This window comes from Eurosta solidaginis, chromosome 4, assembly GCF_040869045.1.
Source record: "Eurosta solidaginis isolate ZX-2024a chromosome 4, ASM4086904v1, whole genome shotgun sequence".
NCBI classification, from domain to species: domain Eukaryota; kingdom Metazoa; phylum Arthropoda; class Insecta; order Diptera; family Tephritidae; genus Eurosta; species Eurosta solidaginis.
In genome coordinates, this window is record NC_090322.1 from 128,325,082 (window position 1) to 128,339,313 (window position 14,232).

Below are 14,232 nucleotides of genomic sequence, written 5' to 3' on the forward strand. Positions count from 1 at the left end.
TGTAATGAAGTTATTGCAAAGAAACAAAAAAATTTTGCTGAAGCATACGAAATTGCGCATACAATCGAATTAACACAAAACGCCACAACAGACCGAAAGTGCACAGAAGTGATACAAACAAGCGAGCCAACGTATAAACTGGGATATGAACCAGTTAAAACAAAAAGAAATACAAATTCGAAAAACCCGTGTGGCGAAGAACCGATGCAGAGGGCAAAAGAGAAAGGGTCCAATTGTTACGGATGTGGGGGGCAGCACCTTAGAAAAGACTGCAAATTTAACAATTCCAAATGCTTTGCATGTGGAAGAGTGGCCACATCGCCAAAGTGTGTAAGACCAAATTAGATCAGATTTCAGAGGATGAATGTGAATCAGTGCAAAAACTATACAGTGCAATGCAGTAGATAGAAAAATGGTTCCTATATATATAGATGGGAAACAAATTCAGATGGAATTAGATACGGGTGCACCATGTGCAGTAATGAATTGCAAAACGTTGCGTTCGATTAAACCAAATTTTAGGTTGTTAAAGACAGATCGACGATTTACAAGCTATACGGGCCATAAGGTGAACTGCATTGGACGGGTCGTAGTTATTGCGACAATGGGGAAAACTTCACGACGACTTAATTTGTATGTCGTTCAAGGAGATTGTGATACACTTTGCGGCCGAGAATGGATATCGCAATTCGCACGAGAAATAAACTTCACTGAACTGTTTTCATCGTCTAACCGAATCAATACTATAAATTCAACAGCGCCAAAATTATCAATGAACCAACAAACGCGACTGCAACATCTCATTACACGTTTTGAGGATATCTTCAGTATGACGGCTGGGAAGTTGAGTAGGCCACTTGCAAAAGTAAAGCTCAAAGCTGGAGCAACACCAGTTTTTGCGCGAGCGTGCGATGTACCGATGGCGCTGAGAGAGGAGTATGCCCAGGAAATAGATCTAAAATTCACTCAGGTTTTTACAAGAGAGTGGAGCATTCAGAATGGGCCCCAACAACACACGTAGTAGCAAAAAAGAATGGGGTATTCGCATTACCGGTAATTATAAGCCCACTGTCAATCCAAAAATGATCATCGACGAACACCCGATTCCAAAAGCAGAAGATTTGTTTAATAAAATGAAAAACGCTACAATATTTTGTCACTTAGATATAACAGATGCATATACGCATTTAACAATTGACGATGAGTTTGCGCATGTATTGACATTAAATACAGTGACGCATGGGTTAACACGACCCACTCGTGCGGTATATGGAGCAGCAAATATTCCAGCTATCTGGCAAAGAAAAATGGAGACTGTGTTACAGGGAGTCCCAAATGTTTTAAATTTTTTTGATGATATCTTGGTGTTTGCCGAAAACTTCGAGCAGCTACTGATAGTTTTGGAAACGACACTAAATCGCATTAAATCACATGGTTTGCATTTGAACAAGTCAAAGTGTGTCTTTGCGACACCATCGGTGGAGTTCCTTGGCCACCGCATCGACGAACAGGGCATACATAAATCCGAAAAACACATTAAAGCGGTACTAAACGCGCCCAAGCCAACGACTTTCGAAGAGTTACAGCTGTTTTTAGGAAAAACCACGTATTATAGCGCATTTATTCCAGATTTGGCCACAAGTGCAAGGCCATTGCGGGATATGCTGAAAAGAGAGAAATTTTACTGGACTAAGGAGGCAAACGCAGCGTTTGCCCTATTGAAAGAGACGTTGGTTTCACCTCAAGTGTTGATGCCATACGACCCAACACTACCTGTACTACTGGCAACAGACGCGAGTCCAACAGGACTAGGAGCCGTGCTTTCACACCGTTTAGAGAACGGGATCGAACGACCAATTGCATACGCAAGTCGATCATTGAATGCTACAGAACAACGCTATCCACAAAGAGGCATTGGCAATTGTGTGGGCGGTTCAGAAATTTTTCAAATATTTATACGCGCGTCATTGGACACTAATCACCGATCATAAGCCATTGTCACAAATATTACAACCTGACAAATCGCTTCCAGTATTATGCATAAGTAGAATGGCGAACTACGCAGACTTTTTAAGTAGATTTGATTTCTAGGTAGTGTACAAGAGCTCAAAGGCGAACGCGAATGCCGACTATCTTTCACGCGCCCACTTTCAGCCACCGAAATCATTACAAATTAAGCAGTTGCAGCAGACAGCCATGACGAATCTAGACGAATATGATGAGTTCGACCACATCATGATTCGCCAAATCAACCAATTACCACTAAGTTCAGAACACATAGCAAGAGAGTCCAGAAAAGATGAACGAATGGGTAAAATAATTAAACTACTGGAAAGTGGCCAGTGCTTGAAAAGGGCAGGGTACAAATCCCCAGAAGTCAATTATAAGTTGTCCTCCGGATGTTTGACGTTCGAACATCGTGTTGTTATTCCACCAAAATATCGAAACAAACTGCTTGACAATTTACACACGGGGCATTTAGGAATTGTTAAGATGAAAGGGATTGCTCGCTCATTCATATACTGGCCGGGCATAAACAATGATATCGAGAATATTGCGAACCAATGTGATGCATGTGCAAGACAAGCAAACAAACCGGCAAAAAGTGAAGATCATCATTGGGAATATCCCAAGGGACCATGGGAACGTATTCATATCGACTATGCGGGGCCTTTCGAGGGAGCGATGTTGCTGGTAATCTCGGACGCATACAGTAAGTGGTTAGAAGTGAGAGTTACTAAATCTATAACAGCAACGGCGACAATTGCATTGTTGGACGAAGTGTTTGCGGCTTACGGCGTGCCGCTAACTGTCGTTTCTGATAATGGAACAAATTTCACTTCTGCATAATTTAACAACTTTCTGACAGCAGTTGGTGTTAAATATCACAAATATTCAGCGCCGTATCACCCAGCAACTAACGGACAAGCAGAGCGTAGCGTACAAACAGTAAAGAAAGCATTGAAAGCGATGGGTACTACGAGTAGCTCATTAATGAATTTTTGAGGCAATACAAAAACGCACCGCATGCAACCACAGGGTCATCACCAGCACTACTATTTATGGGGCGACAGTTGCGCACAAGGTTGAATCTGATTCGACCAGAGGAAATTTCAAAGAAGGTAGAAGAGAAGCAATACGTAAAGTCCAAGAAAACTATTAGAGAGTTTGAACCAAATCAAAATGTTTACTTTTTGTCTGGAAATCCACGAATTTGTAAGTGGCTCAGGGGAACCATAAACGCACGTCTAGGTGATCTGCACTATGAAATACTCTTCAATGGGAAAAATGTAAAACGGCATGCAAAGCCCCGGTTGGACCTGATAAAATAGCTCGGGAAGTTGATTATTACAAGGCGAGGCTGTCAACCGAAGACAACACTAATGAAACCGAGGCATCAGCTGAAGTAGATAGCACTGAAGCAATAACGCAACCGGTGGTTACTGAAACGGCGCAAAACGAATCGTGGGGATCGGAAGATTTTGAAGGCTTTGCTTCGGCCAATAGTACAATAGGGCAAAATCCTACATCGGCACCGCATACAACACCCGAAACAAGTAGGATACCTCAAATTCCACGGCGATCAACCAGAAAGAGAAGGGCACCTATCGGATACTCACCTTAGCCCTTTCAGAGGAGGGAAAAATGTTATGTATGAAACGAGATGGCAGCGCCACGACAATAAATTATTTATATATACATCTGGCAACTGTGTTGCCAGAACATTCTTTATATTCTTCTTTATTACTTTTTTATCTTTCAATTGATACTTTGACGCATTAACTTTAAAATGTAACAATTAACTTATTTCATTAATTAAATAAACACTCATATACAAAAGTCCGATATCTCTCCTATCGCCAGTAGCAAAGACGCTTGAAGCCATTTTGCTCCCCTACTTCCAAGCAAATTTGCAGCGAGCCTGTCATCAGCATGGCTTCAGAAGACTCCATAGCACCACCACTGCGCTAAATGCCAACAGCACCCAGATAAATTGCGGTTTAAATCAAAACCCCCACCATAGAACAGTAATCGTAGCGCTAGACCTATCAAAAGCTTTTGATACGGTCAACCATGGCTCGTTACTGCAAGACCTGGAAGGGTCTACCCTTCCCCCATGTCTTAAAAGGTGGACCGCAAATTATCTGGGTGGTCGGCAGGCATCGGTGCAATTTAGAAACGAAACATCAAAACCAAGAAGAATTAAACAAGGGGTGCCACAGGGTGGTGTCCTATCCCCATTTTTGTTTAATTTCTCCACATCTAAGCTACCTTCACCACCAGAAGGAGTCACTATCGTTTCCTACGCCGATGACTGCACAATAATCGCCACAGGCCCGGACCCACAGATCGATGAGCTCTGCAACAGAATAAACGGCTACCTCCCTGATCTCTCCAGTTTTTTCGCCTCGCGAAAGCTGGCATTATCACCGACTAAATCTTGCACGACCTTATTTACAACATGGACGTCCCAAATGTCGACCATTTTGGACATCCACGTCGATGGCACTACGCTATCGACTGTCCTACACCCCAAAATCTTGGGTGTGACGTTTGATCAGGATCTACATTTTGGTGAGCACGCAGCCGCAATTGTTCCGAAAATCCAGAGCCGTAACAAAATCCTCAAATCCCTTGCTGGCAGTACTTGGGGAAAAGATAAAGAAACGCTCATTACTACATACAAAGCAATTGGCCAGCCGATTACGCGTCACACATATGATCGCCAAGCCTAAAAATTACCCACTGGAAGAAGCTACAGGCCTGCCAAAATACTGCTCTCAGAATCGCCACGGGCTGTCTTATGTCCCCAGAACGCCATCTACATAATGAGGCGAGAATAATCCCCATCACGGAGAGAAATGAGATGCTAACCAAACAGTTCCTGTTGAATACCCAGAAACCTTGGCATCCCAACAGACATCTGATTGATGAGCCAACACCGCCTAGGGGCTTAAGGAGTCATCTCCGTAAGCATTTTGAGGAAATACGGCACCTGAGAACCCAGCCGTATGATGCAAAAAAAAAACACAAGCAGGTCTTCGGTGAACTCCACAAACAGGCGTCGGACCTTTATGCCGGGAATTGCCCGGTGAATCCAGTGCTCAAAGGAAAGTACCCAAAACTTGCGGAAGAGAAACGCATACTCCCCAGGGAAACGCGTGTCACTCTTGCTCAACTTCGTTCTGGATACTGCAACAGGTTAAACTCTTACCTATCCAGAATCAACCCCGACATACAAAATGTATGCCCGCTTGTATTGTGTCCCCACATGACACCAACTATCTCTTTAATTGTAATGTGGAACCAACGCCTCTAACACCCCTTTCATTATGGTCCACCCCTGTTGAAACAGCAAGTTTCCTTGGACTCCCGTTAGAGGATATCGATGACAATTTGTGATCGGTCGCAGCTGTTAGGTGCGGCGGAGCACTGCTACAACAGCAACAACAACATCAGCATCTACATCGCTCCTGCCACCTGCTGCCCCAGTGGATACCGCTTTAAAACAGGAAAGTGGGATAAATACAAATCCTCTACAGACAGCCGCTTTGCTGGCCTCCCTATCCCGACTGATGCTCGCGAATGGGAGCGTGAACTATTGAATTCGATTCGGCTCGCGAAATTTGAATTCCGGCGGAGGCCGCAAATTTAGCCGTCCAAGAACAACGACTCAATTTCCATCCCCTTTGGCGATAAAGTGCTGTCCGATGCGAAAAAATGCGCGAGCGCTTTTTGCCGACAATATATAATGCATTCTACGGTTGACAAAGCTAGACGGAAGGCCTACAGACACGCACCCAAACATAAATTCAGCGCGTCCCCAATGACCATCACCGCCAAAGAGGTTGAGGATGTTATCGGTCAAGCTAAGCCAGCAGTGGGCCCAGACGGCATAGCCATGTCGATGCTTAAAAGCCTAGGAAAAGGGGGTTTCAAATATTTAGCACATGTCTTCAATCTGTCCCTCTCCACCTTTCTCATTCCCGAGAAATGGCCAAGGTGGTCCCGCTACTAAAGCCTGGGAAACCAGTTAACATAGGACAGTCATATCGCCCGATATCTCTCCTATCGCCAGTAGCCAAGACGCTTGAAACCATTTTGCTCCCCTATTTCAAAGCAAATTTGCAACTAACCTGCTGTTGTTGTAGCAGTGACACTTAAATGACAGTCCTTGGTCGGGAAAAATTCCGAGTCGCTCCGGTACATAGAACCGACTGCCTTGGGAAGCGGTTGTTGTCTAGCTTGTCATCAGCATGGCTTTAGAAAACTTCATAGCACAACCACCGCGCTAAATTCCATTAGCACCCAGATAAATTACGGCTTAAATCAAAACCCCCACCATAGAACAGTACTCGTTGCGCTAGACCTATCAAAAGCTTTTGATACGGTCAACCATGGCACATTAATGCAAGACCTGCAAGGGTCTACAGGTGGACCGCAAATTGTCTGGGTGGCCGGCAGGCATCGGTGCAATTTAGAAACGAAACATCAAAACCAAGGAGAATTAAACAAGGGGTGACACAGGCTGGTGTCCTATCCCCACTTTTGTTTAGTTTCTACATATCTAAGCTACCTTCACCACCGGAAGGAGTCACAATCGTTTCCTACGCCGATGACTGCACAATAATGGCCACAGGCCCAGGCCCAAAGATCGATGCGCTATGCAATAAAATAAACGGCTACCTCCTTGATCTCTCCAGTTTTTTCGCCTCGCGAAACCTGGCATTATCACCGACTAAATCTTCCGCGACCTTATTTACAACATGGGCGCCCCAAATGTCGACCATTTTGAACATCCACGTCGATGGCACTACGCTACCGACTGTCCTACACCCCAAAATCTTGGGTGTGACGTTTGATCAGGATCTACATTTTGGTGAGCACGCAGCCGCAATTGTTCCGAGAATTCAGAGCCGTAACAAAATCCTCAAATCGCCAGCGAGGGAAAAGATAAAGAAACGCTCATGACTACATACAAAGCAATTAGCCAGCCGATTACGTGCTACCCGTCACCCATATGGTCGCCAAGCCTAAAAATCACCCACTGGAAGAAACTACAGGCCTTCCAAAATGCTGCTCTCAGAATCGCCACGGGCTGTCTTCTTATGTCCCCAGAACACCATCTGCATAATGAGGCGAGAATACTCCCCATCAGGGAGAGAAATGAGATGCTGACGAAACAGTTCCTGTTGAATACCCAGAAACCTGGGCATCCCAACAGACATCTGATTGATGAACCAGCACCGCCTAGGGGCTTAAGGAGTCATCTCCGTAAACATTTTGAGGAAATACGGTACCTGAGAACCCAGCCGTATGAAGTGAAAAAACACAAGCAGGTCCTTGGTGAACTCCACAAACAGGCGTCGGTCTTGTATGTCGGGAATTGCCCAGTGAATCCAGTATTCAAAGAATAATACCCTAAACTTGCAGAAGAGGAACGCACACCCCCTAGGGATACGAGAGTCACTCTAGCTTAACTCCGATCTGGATACTATAACAGGTTAAACTTTTACCTACCCAGAAACAACGCCGACATACAAAATGTATTCCTCGGGACTCACATCACTCACAATTCGAGTCAGCTGTTGGAATTTCAATGCTATTGGCAGCTCTTACTTGCTTTTGACGTTTCCATATGTTTTGGATACAAAAAATTTGAATGTACTGATGATTGCATCTTGCGCCAAGACTGGTCCTGTTGTTACGTTAACCATTTGTTAAGTGAGCCCTTAATTAATTTTATTATTTCAAAAATTTGTATCGGTAATTTTTTGCGGCAATGACACGACGAGGTAGTACACGCAAATCGGGCGCACACCTGTCAACACCTATAAAACCTGTGCCCACCACCACAAAGAGCCACAAGCAACAGCAAATGCTGCGTTCACCAAAATGTGTGAAACCAACCACGAAATCTGTCTATAACATGACTTCCCGCGATTTTCAGAAGGATACCAACGCTCATGTCGAAGTTATAGCAGAACAGTTAAAGGATTTTTGCTGCATCAATTTCTTTCAAGCCGCCATAATGCACAACAAACATTTGTTTCGTGGACGCACTGTATTAGATATAAGTTGTGGCGTTGGTATACTGTCCTTGTTTGCAGCAAAAGCTGGGGCGGCTCATATTTATGCTGTAGATTCTTCAAATGCCTTAGATTATACAGAGCAAATTGTATGTGCTAATGGCTATGCCGATGTTATACATGTGATCAAGGGCAATTTGGAAGAAATTGAATTGGCAGTAAAGGAAGTCGATATAATTATGTGTAATTGGTTGGGCTATTCAATGCTCTTCCAGGCAACTTGCGACTTGGTTATATATGCGCGTGATAAATGGTTGAAGAAAGACGGTATTATATTACCAGATGTGGCCAAATTATTTATGGCTGCTGTGGAGGACAATAGAAACAAAAATGAACGTGTTGAATGGTGGAACGATGTGTATGGAATGAATATGAGATGTGTACGAGAGTTTGCATTATCTGAACCTAGCTTCCAGTTGGTGCAACCGCGGCAGGTAAGTGATTGAGTATATGATATTAGAAAACAGTTAAATATAGAAAACATTTTCGCAGCTTCTAAGTACACAATTTGGTGTCAAGTACCTGAATATGTATACAGCAACGAAAAAAGATTTAAATTTTCGTTGTAAATATATGTTGGAAATGAAACGTAGCGGCTATATGGACGGCATTGTTACATATTTTCACGTGTTCTTCACAAAATCACATACAGCAATGGGTTTTAGCACTGATCCAGGTGCTTTGCGCACACACTGGATGCAAACCGTATTTTATGTTGATAAACCAGTATACGTTAATGCAGGTGAACTTTATTATGGCGGTATAGAAATGTGTTCACCGGTACGCGAGTATGATCTTAATAACATGGAATTGGGGTTTGAAATGTTTAGTGGAGATCCCACGCAATTGCAATTAGAAGCAGAAATGCGATGGCGGCTGAAACCACATGCAGCTATTACCAATGACACAAGCAACCAATCTAAATCAATCCGAAACGTGTTGAAAAATAAATCCGCAAATAGTGAAAAAGAAGTCATAAAAAAAGCACCAGAAAAATTGGTGATAATAAAGAAAGACTCTTCTACCTCGAAATCTGATAAAAAAGAAAAATCAATAAGTCCACCAGTCTCACCTGCTTGCAGCGTAGTAATAGGGGGATATGTATATCCTTGTGTGGTAGGAAAAAAGGGCAAAAAAACGAAGCACTCAAAGAAGGGTTAATACAGACAGTCAAATATAGATTAAATAATAATTTACCTTTAGCCATAACTGTTGATAGATAAAACAGCTTTATATGATTTACAACTGTAATTTTTTTTACAAACAATTGTACAGTTTTAACATCACATTCCTTATATGTATATTCATAAAGCTGTAATTTCATATACATATATTTGACAAAAAGATCTCGCTTGCTAACTAAGGGAATCAAAAATTTGGCGCTTTAAAATAACTATCGTTTATTTTGTACGTCCGTTTTTTGAGCAAATCAGAATTGAGCTGAGGCTTTCAGTAATCAATGTTCCTTAATGGTTAATTTCGCTTTCAAAATTATCAATCCGAATTTTTTAAATACATATTTTAATAATTTTATTAAAGAAGCGTCAATATTTAAATCATTTCGTTATATGTCTAAAAACTTTTCGATTATTATTAAAAACTTTATATTTAATAAACTTATATTAAAATTATTTTTGTACATACAAACACTTTTTATACACAAACGTAAGTAAACAAAATTCATTTAATGCGAAAAACAAAAAATTGCAATTTAATGAAGTGCTGTTTCATAAACTGTTTACCAATGTAAATATGTAGATATACGATATTGGAATAAACTATGAAATAATTGTAATGATTAAGTTGAAATTCACTATAGAAAATAGCAAGGTTTTTGGGGAGGCCAAGTGGCCGGATTGACAATGTGCATGGATACGTGCATATGAAAACCCAGTCTCCGAACCAGCCGATAATCTTGGAAAACGAAAACTGCCGACCAGCTGATGTTCCAGAAATATGTGAAGTGGATTTCGAATTCGTATTTCTAGCTGCTCCTGTCTCGTTGTTGTTGTTGTTGTCGCAATCTATTTTTTTATTAATTGTTTTTTAACAAATAAAAAGGAAAAATTGGAGATAGATGCTCCTTCCTTCTTAGTTTTTCCAAAAAAATTAAAAGCTTACACAACCCAATAATAATCCGAGCCCGCTATTAGAGTTGGTCCGTATCGCGCTTTGGTCCTCACTTTTCCTCACCTTTCTTCTTCGAACCATCTTGAGGCCCTGATAAAAGCTACCAGTTTCTTTACGTCGTACTTCAGTTGTAGGTGAGACGAACCATCGTTTCCCCCTCATCCTCTTTACAACTCCTACAGCATCGACGATGAGGTGGGTTAGGGGGTCAGAATATACCCGCGGTAGGTATGCGTGTTGTAAGAGGCGACTAAAATACGAGATTCAAGGGGCTGTGTAGCGCAACCCTTCAGGTTACCAGCGCAATATATAGCTTCTCCAAACCCAATTGTCAACCTCACCTATCCGCGGCGAATCCTGTTCACTAACAGACGAGGCTCTGGCGACCTTAATGGTGCTGTGTTACCGGAGCGTACCGGATCTGTATCCGGCAAAGGACCACCACATCGATAATACTCCCCAAAGCCTTCGGGGAGCAACTTTATCCCTACAACAACAACAACAACAACAAGGCGCTCCTAACCTTTCTGCATGCCAGTTAGTGCCCCCACAAGTGTGCAAATTGTATCCCTACTTAGGTTGTACACGTGACGGGATCTTTTAGGATCCCATTTTGGCCAGTTTTCTTTCGATGTTGTTGTCGTAGCAGTGCTTTGCCCCAACCAATAGGTGCGACCGATCACAAATTGCCATCAATGTCCTCTAACGGAAGTCCAAGGAAACTTGCTGTTTCAACAGGTGTGGACCATAATGAAAGGGGTGTTAGAGGCGTTGGTTCCACAATAAAGTTAAATAGATGGTTGGTGTCATGTGGGGACACATTGCAAGCAGGACATAAGTTTTGTATGTCCGGGTTGATTCTGGATGGGTAAGAGTTTAACCTGATACAGTATCCATATCGAAGTTGAGCTAGAGTGTCCGATACCCCGGAGTTTGTAGCCATCTTTCGTCGGCGTGGTGGCTGTGTTCTTTTAGCATTACCTTGCCTGTGGCCACGGGCATACCTAAGCGTCCTTGGCCGGGAACAATCTGCCTGGTTGTACCCAGCCTAGCGAGTTATTTGCAATGCAGTTTCCTCGATGTCCCTATGTCCAGGGACCCATGTGAGGTGTACACGGTTTTGTTGAGGCCTCTCTTGAAGAGATCAGCGACAGGTTAGTGCTTGTTCAGAATTGAACGAGTAGGAGCCAAGAGATTTTATGGCAGCCTGGCTGTTGCTGAAAATAAAGATTTCTTTGCCGACATTGTGTGCCCCTATCGTAATTGAGGCTACCATGATGGCTGAAACTTCTGCCTGGAATACGCTGCAGTGTAGTCTGAGGGAGAGCTGGAGGTCAAGGTCCCTTGAGTATACTGCACCTCCAACTCTGTATATAGCATAACGTCTATCCGACTCCGTCCAGTCATCCCTACTGAGAATGTTTATCTTAAAGTTAGTTTCCGCAACTGTTGTGGTCGCAGAGCGGTCCGTCCTAGGAGGAAGAAAACTGTATTTTTTTTAGTATACAAGAGTGTCCTGCGGTCTTGTTGTTCCAACGCGACAACTATCAACTAGTATCTCTTAATAGCGAGTTATCTGTTAGATTTCATAGTAGAGGGCAAAGGACACCACCCTGGAGGCTGCCCGTTGCGACAAATTGCATTATATCAACCTTCCCCAGTGAGGAAAGCACTTTCCTTCCCTTGATTAATTGATCAATCTGTCACACTAAAGGTCTATTTACATCCAGACTCGTTAAATCATTGTTAACGGCGTCTGGAAACCCCAGCGGGTTAGGGGGCTAGAATATACCCGCGGTCGTAAGAGACGACTAAAATACCAAATTGATTCAAGGGGTGTATAGCGCAACCCTTTCAAGGGGTTGCCAGCGCAATATATAGCTTCTCCAACCCAATTGTCAACCTCACCTACCCGTGGCGAATCCTGTTTATTTGACAGCCAAGGCTCTGGCGATCCCAAGTGGCTTATGGATCTAGGGGGTGGGAGGGCGGTATGGCCTAGAAGATTTCATGCGGTCATACCAAATCGTTCCCGAAATGGTTGGGCTAGTAGCTTAATGGTGTTTGTTACCGGAGCGTACCGAATATGCATACGGAAAAGGACCATCAATATCGATAACAAACCAAAGCCTTCGGGGAGTGTCCTTATCGCTACAACAAAAACATCTGGACTTATATTGTTGAATGCTCCTTCCAGGTCTAGGAAGGCCACAAGATAATAATCCTTTTCGAACAAGGAAGTTTCGATGGTAGAGACTGTTCGAGGCTGTGTAGAAGAGTCTCTGCAGATTTCCTTTGGTGTACGCGCGGTGATAGCCAGAAATGAGGTTCCTATGTTGTTGTTGTTGTTGTAGCAGTGCTTCGCCCACCTAACAGACACGACCGATCACAAACTGTCATCAATATCCTCTAACGGGAGTCCAAGGAAACTTGCTGTTTCAACAGGGGTGGACCATAGGGAAAGGGGTGTTAGAGGCGTTGGTTCCACATTACAATTAAAGAGATAGTTGGTGTCATGTGGGGACACATTGCAGGCGGGGCATACATTTTGTATGTCGGGGTTGATTCTGGATAGGTAAGAGTTTAACCTGTTACAGTATCCAGAACGAAGTTGAGCCAGAGTGACACGCGTTTCCCTGGGGAGTATGCGTTCCTCTTCCGCAAGTTTTGGATACTTTACTTTGAGTACTGGATTAACCGGGCAATTCCCGGCATAAAGGTCCGACGCCTGTTTGTGGAGTTCACCAAGAACCTGCTTGTGTTTTTTCGCTTCATACGGCTGGGTTCTCAGGTGCCGTATTTCCTCAAAATGTTTACGGAGATGACTCCTTAAGCCCCTAGGCAGTGCTGGCTCGTCAATCAGATGTCTGTTGGGATGTCCTATCAATAGTGGCAGTCAGGAAATTGCTAACTATCCGCTCTAGGGTCTTGACTACAAAAGATGGAAGACTGAAAGGTCTGTAGTCCTTCGGGTCTTAGTGAGAGGCTTTGCCTGCCTTGGGAAGGACTATGACCAACAACAACAACCGTGGCGCTCCATGCACACGGAATATAGTTTAGAGCCAAGCACGCGGTATATATGCTGCAGACAGTTGGCTGATAACTCCATAGAGTAGATAAGTTGAGTGGGGACAAACCCGCTTGGTCCAGCAGTCTTAAAGGGTTTAAAACCAGTGATGGGTATATTTACAGCCTGGTTTGTTGCAGGTACTTCAGGGGCGTTGGGCATGTTTGCCGGGTGTGTCCAAGAGCATCTCTCCGCAGAAGGTTTATATATGTTTGCGTCTTAGCACGCACCGTGGCCTTGATGTGTCGGTGACACTTTTGACTCCAGTACAGAAATTTCTCCACTAAGTTCTCTTCGCTTGTTCAGGACTTTTTTGTAGATCCTTAGGTTTCCCTTGTATTCTGGCCATTGTGGTTTACAATTGAAATTCTTTTAATAGAAAACGTATTTTATTTCAAATCTTTTTGTTTAACAAAATTTCAAAGAATGAACATTTTTGATGTTATAAAATTCAACATTGAAAAATAAGATTTAGATACATACTGAAAATTATAAAAATTCAAAGTAATAAATTTACAAAGCTAAATTAAATTAACACAAGTAATCTATTACTAATACCCTACAATACTCCCCCTTCCAGAGATTTATTGTTAAATAAATTAAAAGTAACTCCCTTTTTTGTTTTTGTGTTATTGAAATGTGTGATATCGACCATAGCTCGTTGCAATCGATCAATTGGAACATTTTTAATTTCATTATTTATTTCTACTTTAAAATTTTTAACATTTGTTTTTTTTTCCATCATATGGATCTTGTAAGCAGCGTTTCTTTAAAACTCGAACAAAGACAAATTTACAATCTTTTAAATGTTTTGGAACAAAAATACCTGTAGAATTTTTATGATGTTGAAGATTTGATTTAACATTGTTGAAATGTTCACGTAAACTACTTAAAACTTCTGATGAAGTTGTATTCCCAGAATTTGAGACAACAAGTATTCTCAAC

The 14,232-nt window shown here is 42.6% G+C and overlaps 2 protein-coding genes across 4 annotated transcripts in view; one reads left to right on the forward strand and one right to left on the reverse strand.

Annotated features, from left to right (window-relative positions):
- The window catches only part of MAPk-Ak2 (MAP kinase-activated protein kinase 2), a 383,073-nt gene that overhangs the window by 234,911 nt on the left and 133,930 nt on the right, over positions 1-14,232 (reverse strand). The window lies entirely within an intron of this gene.
- LOC137248186 (protein arginine N-methyltransferase 1-B-like) lies at positions 7,622-9,804 on the forward strand. Its single transcript, XM_067779053.1, has 2 exons — positions 7,622-8,524; positions 8,583-9,804. The coding sequence occupies exons 1-2, from the start codon at positions 7,784-7,786 to the stop codon at positions 9,249-9,251; spliced, it is 1,410 nt and encodes a 469-aa protein (XP_067635154.1). The 5' UTR covers positions 7,622-7,783; the 3' UTR covers positions 9,252-9,804.

Bases quoted from the DNA above. Each gene is read 5' to 3' on its own strand.
- LOC137248186 (XM_067779053.1), top strand. From the start codon at position 7,784: ATGACACGACGAGGTAGTACACGCAAATCGGGCGCACACCTGTCAACA. The intron at 8,525-8,582 runs GTAAGTGATTGA...ACATTTTCGCAG, and splicing joins AGTTGGTGCAACCGCGGCAG to CTTCTAAGTACACAATTTGG.